The sequence below is a fragment of the Cygnus atratus genome, chromosome 2 (genome assembly GCF_013377495.2).
Source record: "Cygnus atratus isolate AKBS03 ecotype Queensland, Australia chromosome 2, CAtr_DNAZoo_HiC_assembly, whole genome shotgun sequence".
In the NCBI taxonomy this organism is placed as follows: Eukaryota; Metazoa; Chordata; class Aves; order Anseriformes; family Anatidae; genus Cygnus; species Cygnus atratus.
In genome coordinates, this window is record NC_066363.1 from 133,599,231 (window position 1) to 133,614,422 (window position 15,192).

Here is a 15,192-nt window from a genome sequence, read left to right on the forward strand (position 1 = left end):
TAAAAGACGTTTAGATGTAGAGCTTAGTGATATGGTTTAGTGAAGGACTTGTTAGTGTTAGGTCAGAGGTTGGACTAGGTGATCCTGGAGGTCTCTTCCAACCTAGACAATTATGTGATTCTGTGAATCTGTGATTCTGTGATTATTAAAATACTTTGTTTTTATAGGAATGGGACTGTATGTCATATTTTACTACTAATTAATCTGAATAAAATGCAAGACCAAAAAAAAAAATTTACAATTATAGCATATTAATGTTTAAGGATTTTATTATTTCAGAATTATTGAAGTAGTCAATTATTAAAGAAACGAGAACTCATATTATACAATGGAGATAAATTTTATTTGAAAAGGGCTGACACTAAAAGTACACATAGTGAAAAGCATTTTAATTTAAATTACACTGTGCAAAAACACAGCTAATTGGCTTAATTGACTGTTAAGTAGGAATTCTCTCTCACAAGTACAGTTATTGGGACTTTTTATTACCTTATATACCTTTTATGAGGTATATTTTACATGCCTTTACCTCTCCATTCAGTGGTTAGAAATGCTGAGGTACATAACACAGCTAACTGTTCTTTAAGAAAAAGGAAAGAATCACTGGTATGAAATTAGATTTTGAGATAGAACCAAGCTTTAACAGGGGGTATATATGCTTAAATTAGCAGGTAGGAATGGAAGTACTTCATTTTATTCAGAGTCATAAACATTGTCTATAATGGTACTGGCAGAACTAAGGTAAATACCAGAAACTTTCCCATGTAGCATAAGGTTGATTATAATTGCAAATTTTATGTTTTTTTTTTTTTTTTTTCTGTTTGAAAGCTTGTGGGAAATACATATATAATGGCATAAGAATGTTTAGTAGACAAGGATCTATTAAAATTTAGGCTGTAATTTTGCATCCATGATTATTACGGAAAGTTAATGCTTAGTTTCAGGAATCATAGGATCCCTGGCCAATTAGTCCTCAGGAGATGAAGCCCCATGGTAGTCTAATAGTTTATGAGAATTTCATTGTTGAAATCAACTAGTCTCCCTAGTATAAATCCCTATTTTTCTAGAGTATGCAACTACAAGTCACCAGAGCTCCAGCAAAACATGTACGTGGGAATGATACGAACTCACATGTGGGTCATTTTAAAAACATCTGTTTTCAGAGAACCCTAAGAACTTCTTCCCCAGGCCACTCAGCATGCTTTCCTCATCTGCAAGTATCACTTCCCAATACAAATCTGCATGCATTTTCTGTGCTACTGTGTGTTCTTCGATAGAGAGAAATGAAAGATTTTGGCTACTGACTTGAAATTTAAAGTTCTAGAGCACATGGTGAGGTATTTCCACTGACTTAAGGCCTTGTAAGCCTCATGTGTATGTTGGGAAAAATGATACAGGCCAGTCCTGTAAATGCTTCTAGCATGTTTCAAAATATTTTACCTAGGCACAAGTTAATACAACTGAATTAAAGCACAGAATATTGCTTCCGTGTTGAAGACTGGTTTTCAGATGTTTCAGTTACTCAAAAATTAATTAAATTTAGAAATTTCTCATCATCTCTGAAAATGACAACAACAAAAACACAGAGAATGTTTATTCCCCTTATTTCTGTTGTTTTTTATTATTATTATTATTTATTTATTTATTTACTTTTAAAGGAAAGAGAATATGCTCATGTCTAGACACTAAAATAACCATATATTTAAAAAATAATACAGTATGCAAATCATCCCATCACAAAACATATGCTCTTATTTCAATATTGATGGATCTGCCCTTTTTCATTCATGAGCAAAATATAATCAAGAAAATTCAGCATACAGACTTAGTGACAAGTAGAATTAATAAGGAGTGCAATTCCTTGATTTAGGAAATATGTTCTTAATATTCATCTGTGGCAGTAATATTATGTTATAATCCAACTTGTTGCTACTTTAAATCAACAATACTTTCTAAAGTCTTTCTTAACTCAGTTTGTCTTATTTTTCAGTGTGGCTTTCAAACCTCAAAGAAAATTTTCTTTCCATATTCTACACAATGTGGGTCATTCAGAATTTAGTAATAATATATGGTTAACAAGGCAGATAGGACCTTTCATTACATATTGAAGCTTCCAATGAGCATTAATTCATTTAACTGGACAGCATAAAGGTAGACATGTCCAAATCTTTCATCTTTTGTTGCTTTTCGGGGAGCTGAAGTCAAGGATGAATCCAGCTCGTTGGGAAAGGAAGAAGATATTAATCTAGTGTTTGACCCAAGGCCATTGACCATCTGCAGTTAAGCTTTCTCTACCAATTAAATTAATGTTATATATTGCTGAACAATCAATTATTTTTTTTCTCTTCCTCGAGAACGCAGAATAAAGCTGCAGAATAGCTTTTAAATTGCTATTTTATTTTATTTTAAAATGTTAAAAGTTCTAAATGATGGTCTTAATTCAAGACAAAGTTTGGCTTTTCAGAGAGCATTCTCTAATTTTATTTGTATAAGTGTTCTGCAGGCTGAATAATCGGAACAATTGACTAATGACTAACTCTCTTAGTGCTAGAGTTAAAATTATGAATAGTATGCCCAGACTTCTGATGAAGAGGACTTTATATTCAATAATTCTCTATTTAATTATATGCCTAAAAAAGGCATATAAACATTCATGTTCTATTTTACAAAGACGAGTGCTTTATTGATTCACATTCTTACTCCTTTAAAATACTGGGTGATTTACTTCCCTAGCAACAGAGAAGGTGATTGCTTTTTCAGAGAGACTTATAAGTGTCTTTGTAAACATCACCTTAAAAAAAAAATCCCTTAATAGGTTTCATAGATTTCTTCTCTCAATCTATATTATGTTCAGTCAGAGATTGTTTTGTAACCTGATACAGTCTAAAACACTAAAAGACAAGACTTAGCCATTAATATCTTTCTTGTTCTGTAATGGAGCTAGTTCTCACCAGTTCTATATGCTTATGGCTGGTAAAGAAGGTTAATCACTTTCTGTTTCTCCTTTGGTAAAAGTCATATTAGAATATAGGATAAGTATAAATAATACATAATTATAAATAACGTTTACAAGGTATGCAAGCATGAACTATACCACACAGAAAAGATACAAGAACTACTATTGCTGTGTAACTTCAGTAGAAACAGGAATTCTAAAAAGAAACAACCTGTTTACCAGTTCAAATAATTTGAAAGCTGCATTCCCTGAAGGAGAAAAAGTATAACTAATGCAGCAAAATATCCATTCCATGCTATCATTACAAATATTGGAATTCTGCATATTGACACTGACTGTAGATATATGGCTGTCTAAGACTAACGATCATCTAAGCTAAAACTGTAATATGTGGCCAGAAAGGATTCAATTAACACAAATGATCATGGTAAATGATTTATTTGAAGCTCCATCTTGAAATTTGAGCTGAAGTTCTTAGACTGAAAAATTACAAATTGAAAACATGGAAATGCAGAAAAAATGTGATAAAAGTTGCATGTGTATCCATTTTGATCCTCTTATCTGTGATTACAGAGACAATCTAAGGGGAAAAATATTCTTAACAACATTAATCATTTAAATTTAACAGGTGCCAGGAGCAATTCTTGGTGGAAAAAAAAAAAAGGAAAAAAAAAAAAAAGCTAGACTGAAAATACAAGTAGAAACAGATTAAAATGCATCTATATGTGATCTCAGTTCTGTTTTACCACTAACAGTGATTTGATGTCTTGCCTAAAGTGATAATTATTTCATTTAAATGCAGTATCTCAGGATATCCTCTAGCCAGAGAGATAGTAAGTGGTAAATGTAGTTTTTGAACTCCTTCCGAGTGATCCCCTCAACATCGGAGTTGCGCCTATTTGACAATGATACATAGAAAAAACTCTACATCTGTGAATTTCACAGAGCCCAACAAAACTTTATACACTTACAGTTTTATATTAAATACTTTCTAGAAATAAGCACTAGCATTTAAAACGTTTGCCTTACTCTATCCCAGTCAAAGCCCCCCCCCCCAAAAAAAAAACAAAACAAAAAAAAACAACCAACCAACCAACCAAAAACTCTTCTAAGAAAACTTGCTATGAGCTGCTGTTAAGGTTCATGTTCTGCTCATCTTTATTGGGCTCTTTTTCAAGTAATGTCAATGCTTGAAATATACTTTTTTTTTTTTTTTTTTCAGTTAACCTTTCTGTTCAGAAAAGCAGGTGAGTGCAGATAACCTTACAGAATCATAGAATCATAGAATGGCTCAGGTTGGAAGGGACTTTGAAGATCATCTAACTCCAACCCCCCTGCCACAGGCAGCAATGCCACCTGCTAGATCAGGTTGGCGAAGGCCCCATCCAGCTTGGCCTTGAACACCTCCAGGGATGGGGCATCCACAACTTCTCTGGATAATCTGTTCCAGTGCCTCACTACCCTACCTTGATTGATGGCATTTTTTTAATTGTTTATTCTATGTTTCTGTTCTATTCTTTTCAGAAAAGTGGAAGAGGTAGCAGACACTGATATGAAAGAGAAATTGTCCTTCCTTTGGAGGTGTTCCTAAGCCTGCTTAGCCAGGACAGTTAAGACTACAAGGTTTGACTAGCCAGAAAGACACAGAATGCAGCTGGAAACCTGCAGGTTACAAAAAGACTAAGAACTAGCACCAAGAAAAATGGAGCAGACGTGATGCTAGAGATATATTCAAAATTTTAGGGAACAAAGCAACTTAAAGGGTCATTCAGTTAACTGGAATTAATCCTGTCAGCAGGGAACCACTAGGAAGGACAAAGTAAGTGGGGAGAAGGGATGAATTTTATTTCTCTATTTTATTTCTCTCTCTTTCTCTCTCTCTCTCTCTTTTTTTTTCCTGTTGTTAGTTGCTTTGAATTTTCTATATTCAGAAAAATTAATATATATTTTCTTTATTCTAAGGCTACTTGGCTTTTCTAGTTTAAATGTCTTTTGATCTGTAATTCACTACAAAAGTATTATAGGTTTATTCACTTTAAAGCTCTGGTTGACTGGAGGTCTTGTCAAAATGAGACTGAACATTTTACAAGAGGGAAGGCAGGAGGTAGAGAACTGCTATAAATTCCTCAGAGTGAGAGAGATTACTAGATAGTTGCCACATAGTTTAAAACTGGGCACCCGTGTTTGGGATTATGATGAATGCCTTGGGTGACGGAAGATAAACAAGTGGTAGGATTTAGACTGTTGTAAAAAATCCTGTAATGAAATAGAAAATTGGACTCAGTACAAATGAGATGGGGAAAAAAAAAAAAAAAAAGGCATTTTTAGGTGACCCTGAATGCTTTTCATATGTATCCATACATGCTATGTTTAAATTTTAAAATGCAGATAGAAGTGCTTTCTTATTCTGGTCAGCTATGTACTTCACCTACATTAACAATAAAGAACATCAGCCAGTGCAACATACTAATCACAAGGTAGTCAGTTCTCTATTGCTTGAAGTTATATCAGTGTTTAATGCCTTAAAATAAAATTCTACAATTCAAACATAAGCCATAGAATTGATATAGTGTTACTAATAAAACTCTCTTCACAGTTCTATGAAGATCAGTCTATATGACCATTACAGCTTATGGACTTAAAATCTAATGCTTATATGGGGTTATGAATAAAGGCAACAATCAGTGAATTTAAAAAACAGGTTTATCCCTTGTAACTTACTCTTGTTAGATAGTACAGAAATCCCAAAGGGGATGTGTAAATTTTCAAACAGGCTGTGTGGGAATCATTGGTCTGTTGACAAACTATGGATACTACATTGCATACATCACATTTACTTTGGTTGACAGAATTCTGGCAAGTACGCTGTATGGATCTAACTTTCCCTGGAAAGATCAGCTTTTACAGAACAGGCAATATACTGTGTAAAGTATGTGCCAGACTCATGAGTTACAAAGATGTACAACCCCCATGTATCCCTATACCCATCACTGGGTAAGCAGGAAATGGTTAGGTCAGTGACTCACCAAAATGTAATCAAATTCATTGGTGCTTCAGAACAGACCTGTAGGCACCTACATTTTACAGAGACTGACTTACTTCAATAGCTTATTTTACATACTTAAATTAGAGATCTCAGTTTCATTAGAGTGCTCCTACTTTCAGAGAAATGTTCTCTGAGAAGCTGCCAAGAGGGTTGTAAGGTAAGGTTAAGGACATATTGGGTGTGAATTAGATGCTAAAAGCTTCAGAGAATTTACTGCTTACTAAATGCATGCAATTTTAATTCAGGAAAATCCCTTGGTTCTTAGGTACTACATATGTATTTATCCAAGAGGTATTCAAATCAGCATTTTTACATCACATATTAATAATAAACTTCTTGAAACATTGAAAAATATTTCAGAAACTTATATTTACTTTTAATTAAAATTCAGTGCTACTAGTGATATTTATAAATCTATATTAGTCTTTTTAGTACCTGTAAGTGATATGTTTGTGCTGCCACTTCTGTCCTGTTAACGCATATCGTTTCCGACGAATGTTAAATTTAGAGCTACCTCTTGTTTGGTCAGGCACACCACATCGAGGCTTCTTCATCCAGCTGCAAGAAACAGCATCATAGTTGAAGCAGCATGAAAGAAAAATCATAATCATAATCACTGCACCCAACTAATAAAGATATCAAACTTTTTTTGAAGTTATAGTATTATCAATTTTGTGTCTATATACAAAAATGACTACCAAGAGGAACAGTTATCTTGCTACTAGATGTATATTTTGTGGAGCTTCATTGCGTCTGATGACATTCAGAAACAAATTTATTTGCTTTTATTTTTCCCTTTTTTTCCCTTCTTTTGCTACAACTTCTGAACAAAGACTTCACAAGTATTTCAGAATTAGTAATTTTTTCTGATTCATTCAAAGTAATTCTTATCTGTGTTACTGGCTTGCTTACTGGAGGTGAAGTTAAAGTATACACACACAAATTTAATCAAATCACTAGTTGCTACTGCCAGATTATTATTATTTTTTTAATTCAACATATTGAAACATTCTAACATCATAATAATTTTAAGATCTTCATTAAATGTTCCTATGTCACTGTCTTTCCACACAATGAAGAGTACCAGCTCCATTCACAACTATAAATAACTAGTGGAGATATCTAACAAGAATTCTGCCTAAGAATATTTAAAGTTCTGCACAGAATCAAGTTGAAAATGTCTAATACACAAACAACAAAAACAACCACTTCTGTAGCACCAGGTTTCCCACAGAAATGCTCAGTTTTTGCAATGGCCTTCAATGTTTCAAAGTATTCAAATATTTCAAACACCTCAAATTTGTCAGCATTCCAAATTATCAAAATTAGGATGATGTCTAATTCAAAAGAATAGGTTCAACAGAAGTGTTACTAAAAGAACTGTTTCTTGCTTGTAGTATAAACGCTTTAGTTTGATTAGAAGTAACAAAGCTCAGCAGAAGTGGTGATTTCATATGCAGCACATACCAGGATGATAGTAAGATTAAAGACATTCATTGTATAAGTAAAAGACAACTCTCCCCTGATACTTTTCCAATTCATTGACTTTACTCATGCCAGATAATTACTGATGTGAAAGCTGCAGTTTTCCTATGGTATATACCACAACAATGGTAATGTTCTTCAGGCTTGCACGGATGAATTTCTGACCATTAAACTGGCATTTAAGCATTGTTTTGTAAATATATACACACAACAGCTCTATGAATGGATGATAAGTCACTTGAAATTTCATGTAATTAGAATATAGATTCCTTTTAAAATATGTACAGTTAACAAAACTTTAAAAAAAAAAACCAACTAAAGAAAAAAACACACAACAAAAAAAAAACAGCTAATTTATTGAATCTTTTCCTGTGGGTGTTCTTTGTTAAATATATGCATAATAAAGAAAATTATCTTGTTTTGTTCATAAGAACTTGTGGAATGGTTGCAGTGCACAGGACTATTTTATATATATATACATATATATAGTACTACTTTATATATATATATAGTAAACAATCCAATGAAATCATTGATTCTTCAGTTCTGTACTCCAGGAATGAGATGTGCATTGTAAGTTTGATAACTACTAATACAGGACAAACTATATTGTGTATGGAATGATTTTTTGGAGATGGGATAATGAAATTTGAATTTCAGTGAAATCAGACACACTTGTTTTCATAAATCTATGGATTTCACTACATCCCCCGTCAAAGAGTCCCTCCCCAGCTTTCCTCTAGGCGCCCCCCTTATGTACTGGAAGGCCACTATAAGGCCTCCCCAGAGCCTTCTCTTCTCCAGGATGAACAATCTTCATTCTCTCAGCCTGTTTTCACAGGATCAGCACTACATCAAGAGAAAGTACCAAGCAATAAAGAAACACACACACATACAAACACACAAAAATAATAATAATAAAAAACAATCAAGCAAACAAATCAAAAACAAAAACTATTTTGTTATAAACATTGTACAGAAATGTCAGGGTTTTGTATAAATTTATATCACAATTTTATATTTTCAAAGGCAATGAATTAGGCATTTGAATTAAAAGCATTTGAATTAATGAATTCAAAGCAATTGAATTAGGCCTTCCTCTCATGCCCCCTCACTTTCTCCTCCCCCCCCCCAAAAAAAAAAAAAAGTTTAAATTACTCAGACTAACTGATGGAAACCTATTTTAATAACAAGGTTTGCTCACTGGTGGACCAGGGGCAAAAAGTGTAAATATTAAAAGTTTTGAATTTTTAAAAATAATCTTCAAAGCTGTTATTGAAATAAGCTTTCAAGTTACGCCCAAAGTTCAATACTCCTCCAGAAAAGGTTAGCATAAAATGTTTTATGCTTAAGATTTAATACCAAAACAAACAAGTAACATACAAACAAACAAATAAACAAAAAAACCCAAGACCAGTAGGTAGCATGGACTCAGAATTCAACACAATATTATTTTACTAGAAATACTAACAAAAAATTTTAAAGAAAACAAAACATACTCCCAAATTTGGAACAAATTATGAAATTTAAGCAGTCACAATTTGTTTTTCCATTGACCTTGAAGTGGCATGTACCTATCAGAAGTATTATGCAGCCTGTCAAGCTCGCATCCTTCTTCGAACGGGCAGAGGATGTTCCATGCTGTCATTCTGTGTGGCCTGCTGATGTTCTTACTGTTGTTGGTTATACAACGACTGGGACTGTGGTTCATACACAGCATAAATCTCAATGTAAATGTAAATGGAAGCCTTTGCACAAGTGGCTCACTAGCTTTCAGCAAGTTATCTTCATGTAAAATTTCAGGAAAGATGCAATTTTCTCTGTTTAATGCAGCTGAAGTGTTGGACTGTCACCTGCTCTATTACCTAACTACTAATTGAGCTAAATTTGGCAGTCAGAGTTTTAAACAAATTATTAAATGGTTAGTAACAGAGTCAAGTCCTTCCTAGCACAGAAATGAGGCAAAATATTAACAATCTCTGGCACATAATTTTCACTTTCTCTTTTTTTTTTTTTTTTTCAATGCTAAAAATAGTTTCTTAAACATTAACAGGTCTTACTCTGACTGTGGGGAAGGCTTCTGTCAGTAATCATTAATGCTCATAAAATTTGTGGATACTTATTGTGTAATGTGCTCTTCCATCTGAGGGATAACTGATGTATAAAACACTCATTTTTATTTTCTTCTGAATATAGCTGCTTATAGCATAATATGATCAATGTTTTCCATGTTCTTGATTGTGTGTTAGAATTTAATTATTTAATATATATATTATTTTATTTTAAAAGGTGCACACTGGTAATGACTGCCTACCTCTCTTTCATATGTTTGTTTCCGAACTTGTGGAAATATTTTATTCAGCAGCCCCTCAATATTAATATTTTATTGGTACTCAATAAAGAGGCTTAATTGTGACTAATGTACTCTATCTGTAGACTATCTTACATCAAATTCTTCTCTTAGGTCCATTATTTTAAAGCTTGAAGAGCTATATATGTCAAGAGAATTAAAACAGTTTAGACTCACAGAAAATTTGAAAAGATTAAAATAAAAATATGCAGCAAAATTATAACGTTTCTCCAGGAGAAAGAAATGAAAATGAACTTTTCATAACTCAAGTCAATTGCCTTATCATATTTTGTTCTTTGGGGGATAAGAGGAAGAAAATCTTTCTCCCTCCTCACCTTCTTAAGCCTTCAGGAAAAATTGAGAAAAGTCATACTTTGTTTTAAAGCAGAGCCGAAACATTAAAAAAGCTACCTTTTATTTCTTTTCCCTGCTTATTCCACATCAAAACTGTATAATGGTTATTATATATATAGAGAGAGAGAGAGTCAGAGATAAACTAAATGGTTGGAAGCGGTCTTTTTAGGAAAAACAAACAAACAAACAAACAAACAAACTCTAACACCACAAAAGGAAGATAAAAAGGGAGAACACCAAAAATCCAATTTGACTAGGTGGCTGGTAAAACTGATTTCAGTTAACTACTGAATGGCACCCTGAAACTTCTTGTGAAGAGACACAGATGTGTTTTCTAAACGTTTTTACTCTTCCCTATCGTTTTCTTACTATCATTACAGGACTTTACTGGCACTCCTGTATGTAACAGAAAACAGTCAAAAAATGATGTAAGGTATTTCAACACTCTTACTGAGGATTGTTTCTCAGCAAGGCTTCTCACTGAATGTTTGCTGAGGCAACAAGAATTTATGTATACTTTTCTTCACATAAAACAACATTTACCAATAGAACAGACTGCTGATATGATTTCAACAGCTCAAAATTTATCATTCACTGCTAATTGAAATATGATACATTTTAATTGTAACCTATAAAGTAAACTTGGTTATAAACTCATCTGAGAACTAAAGTGACCACATCTGCCATTTATTTGTAAAGGATGACACTAAAATAAAATGAATGCTTTGTTACCATCACAGAGATTTATTTAGCATCTTATATACTACCATTCTATTTGTATACCAAGAGGTTTGTAATGTACCCCTTTAAACTGCAAAACACATTTTGGAAATAAACATGTATAACAGTTTTAAGAGAAGACAGCAACTACTCTTCCTCTGCGTCGCATGTTTGTTTCAGGGATGTGAAAGACCAAGAAGCCAACTGTGGGTCCATTCTCATAATTTTCCTTTTTCAGCGAGTCATTGATGGGTTTGGTAATATATGAATGAATTGCATAAAATATTGTTGCACCCCATGCAAATGTCAGAGTATTTTCACTGAATTTTCCATTGTAATAATTCTATTCAGAATGTCCCTCATTTTTTATGTCATTATGATGATATCTATTTGTACCACTCATATTTTCATATCCCCAGCAATAAGCAAGCATCATTTTTTCAAATCTCTTGGGAAACAAATTTAAAAATACAGCAAAAAAAAATGAATGGTGAGTAGTAGGGGGAAGATGTTCACATTTATGCATGCCAAAGTACTCATTAAGGGATTTACTGTTTCTCAGAACAACAAATTTCCTCCAGGAGACTTTGATGCTGCTGCTGCAAGACGTTATTTCTCTGCTCATGTTCCCATAGTTGGTTCCTGTCAAATTACTACAGTAATTTCTTTTAATTGTTCATCCTTCTGCAGACTAAGAGGCAGACTGTAATCTCTTCTCCAGACATGCTAGAGAAGCACGTATGCACATGATGAGAACGTTTCTATGAGGTTCCTGCTACAGTCTTTATTTTGTAATCCCAGCATTACATGTGATTATAACATAATAATCACAGAGAAACAAATGGTAAACTGTCAAACTTTTCTGGTCTAAAGATTGTATGTATTCTCTTTACATATAGACAGAAGTGAAAATGATTTCAAATGTTTACTGCCATAAATGAACACTTAAAAAAATATTTATACTTTGCTATGTCGCCACTTCTCACTAGAATATTCAGTGCTGTTAATTGATGGTAACTTGAGGCCACACTTTAGTTTAATGAGTTTATTTTTTCTCAAGACCAATGCAAATGTGACAAGTCTTTAAGAATCAGTTCTGTTCCCAACTTGACTCAAGTTAATACAACTCCAAATGTGTAAGTAAATATGGAATTCATACAGCATTAATTATATGTACCTAAGAATCAACCATGCTTTAGTCTATCTTTCTGTGGAGAAGAAAATCATGTATCAAAAGAATGGAAGGTTCATGTTTGGAAGATTCAGAACCACCAAACTGTAAAATGGGTGTTTTGGACTGCTGTATTCTTTGTCTCTTACTTAACAGAAGAAATGAAGACAATCTTTCTGGCATGCTGCCCAACACGCCTAATTTAGCAAACATAAAGTACTTCCTTTTGCAATTAAATATTTTTTGTTTGTTTGTTTTAGTTCTTGTTTTTAACTTGCTGACTGATGCTCTAAAGCAAGAGGTGGCCTCCCCTTTTCCTTTCTTTTACCACATTCTAGCTTCTCTGTACTGCTAATTGAACAGATCATTTTCCTTTTAGCGGAATATATTGCTTCTTACAAAGCTGCCACTAATGCGTCTTTATAAGGCTACTAGGTGTAGTAGCACTCTCCCCTCAAGGATCAATCACAAGGTGAATAAAGAGCCCAGTCTTTACAACCTGCAGGCTGGATCACAAACATATCTCTAAGCATGGCTCTCTCACAGGGCATTTCCTGAGCGTACTTCTATTGCAATGCCTGTTCTAAGGTCCTTTAAATTCCAAAACTGAGGGATGTCTGATCAACTCACCTCCCCTTAGGGCAGCCCTAAAATCTGTTTTGCTTTATTGCTTTTCAATGCAATAATGCATGTGCCAGTGGAATAAAATGATTTTTCCAATCCTTCCAGCATTTTAGGTAGTCTCTTCCCTAAACCATAAATGATTAAAAAATCATTCATGTCAGCTACTTTACCAGAAAAGAGTAACAAAAGATGAAACATCAGATTGAGGCTAGTAAGTGGGAAATTAAAGAGGATTCCCCCCAAAAACAAAACAAAACAAAACAAAAAACATTTTTGAGAAGTAGTAGAAACATATGTCAACAAAATAAATGTTGGATATGTTATTTTGTTATTGTTCTATAGTATTATTTTGTTGTTGTTTGCTTTTCAGGTAAAGTTACTTCTTCTAAAATCATGAGATTATCTTTATTGCATTTTACCTGGAATGAGTCCAACACTTCAACTCTTAGCCTCAAATAAGTTTTCTTCATACTCATTCTGTTTTGTATCTTCTATTATACTCATTCTATTTTGCATCTTTGCACATTTCTAAAATTTGTCATAGCATAGAGCTGCTTGGAAGAGTCTTTCAATCTCTCCCTTCTACAGCATTTGGCTGTGTTTGGTCTCTCAGCAAAATCAGATGCTGCCTGCTTTACATGACCAGAATTGCAAAGGGCATGCAAAACTAATCCAGTTTTACTGCACATGAAAATTAGCACACCTGATCTTTTGTTACTGGAAACCATGAAATGAATGAACCAGTGGAATGTGCTAACTTTTGTGTGTGTTTGTGTGTAATGAGGATAAGGAAATTTACACTGAAGATTTTCCACTGTGAAATATTTAGTGAATTCTTGGCAGTTTCGAATAGATTTCTCCAGTTCCACACGGATAATCTTCCTTTTCTTTAATTAAGCCTGAAACATTTTCTTTAGAATCATGGGCCCAAAAGCAGGCAGCAGTTGACAGCTGACTATCTCCTATCATAAAATACAGCAGAGCAAGATGAAAATAAAAGAAGTCAAGGAGAGGCGGAAACATTTTTGCTCCCCATCTGAAGATGCAATGCTATTTGGATATCCAGGTCACCCTACTTCATTTGCCATATAGTTTTCCCATTTCTATTTTACTCTTCCTGAAACAGAAAAGTCAAGAGCAGTTCAGTACCAGTTACTTACTCAATTGTGTTCCTGTCCACTTTTCCTGTCATATTAATGCCATAGAACTGCTGCATGGCAGCTATAGCTGATTGCATGGTTTCTGCAGAGCGCAACACCGACATTCTGGGGTCAGTTGGTGGAAGGTAGCCATACTTTTGTAACCATACCTGCAATGACAAGTGCAGTGGCTATTAAATAGAAATTAGAGGTAAATAAAGAGCTCCCCAGTAATTAGTTTTGTATGATATATAATGAAGCTTCAGATTCATCAAGTATAAATCCTGTTAAATCCTGTTAGCTTATTGGAGGTTTGGGTCTTTGGATTTATTTTTTTTTTTGCCTTTTTTTTTTTCTTTTTCCAGAGAAGAAATTCTTTGGGCTTTTCATTTCTTCTCCTTTATAAAAGATTCTGCTGTTTCCAGACTTACAGAGTTTTTTACCCAGGAGCCAGTTCTCTTTATTATCTGAAACTGCCTGCTTCAATTATTTTTTTAATGTATTTATTTATTTGAAGTTACAACTTAACCACCTATCCCTTGCTGTAGGCACTTCAAAAAAAAAAAAAAAAAGCAGGAAAAATGTAAAATCTACAATATATGCCACATATAATTGGCTGTCCACCAGATACATAATAATATTTACCAACTATAATAAATCCACAATAGCTCTCACACAGTTACACTTCATTGTTATCTACTCTGAAAGAATACGAAAGAGAGGGTGAGAAGAGATTCATTTTCCAGGATGAATATCAAACACATATTTATATGCAAAGCACGTGGCTGGGAAAGAGGGAAGCAGCAGAGTCTGTGCACACTTACAGGAATCTCCCTGGTAAGAGGATCCTCCTTTTCAGATCCAGATAGATTTAGTGCCAACTCTTTATGTTCTTAATTGTGTAGAAGTAAGAAGGAGAGGGCATAGTCCAAATAACTGAAAGCTGTGTGGATTATAGCCAATATCTTAGTACACCTGGAAAAACTCTCTGAAACATGCTGTCCTCTTGAGGCAACGTTTCGCAAATGAGTAGCTGCAGTTATCCTAATGTTTTGAAGCATTCTCAAAATCCAGCCTATACAAAGCACAGTGTAAGACTTTTAAGCTGATGAGAGTACTGATATATCTGAAAACTTCTTAGCTTCTCATCTGAGGAGTACAACTACTCACTACAATGAAAAGTGTACATATTGCCACTACACAAGAAATGGTGAAATTGTCCTCCTTTAACTTCATTCTCCACAGTAAAAAAGCACATGCAACCCCATAAATCAGTTTTTCCATTCTTAAATAAATAAAGAAATTCAGTCACCTCTCTCAGATCTATCACATTCATGGATTCAGAAT

The 15,192-nt window shown here is 33.8% G+C and overlaps 1 protein-coding gene across 4 annotated transcripts in view; it reads right to left on the reverse strand.

Moving 5' to 3' along the window:
- The window catches only part of MMP16 (matrix metallopeptidase 16), a 195,976-nt gene that overhangs the window by 87,121 nt on the left and 93,663 nt on the right, over nt 1–15,192 (reverse strand). For all 4 annotated transcript variants that reach the window (XM_035546312.2, XM_035546313.2, XM_050708948.1 and 1 more), the window contains 2 exons: nt 13,867–14,015; nt 6,438–6,560 (listed from right to left, as the gene is read on the reverse strand). In XM_035546312.2, coding sequence (XP_035402205.1) covers nt 6,438–6,560; nt 13,867–14,015 — 272 coding nt within the window. The remainder of the gene's footprint in view (nt 1–6,437; nt 6,561–13,866; nt 14,016–15,192) is intronic.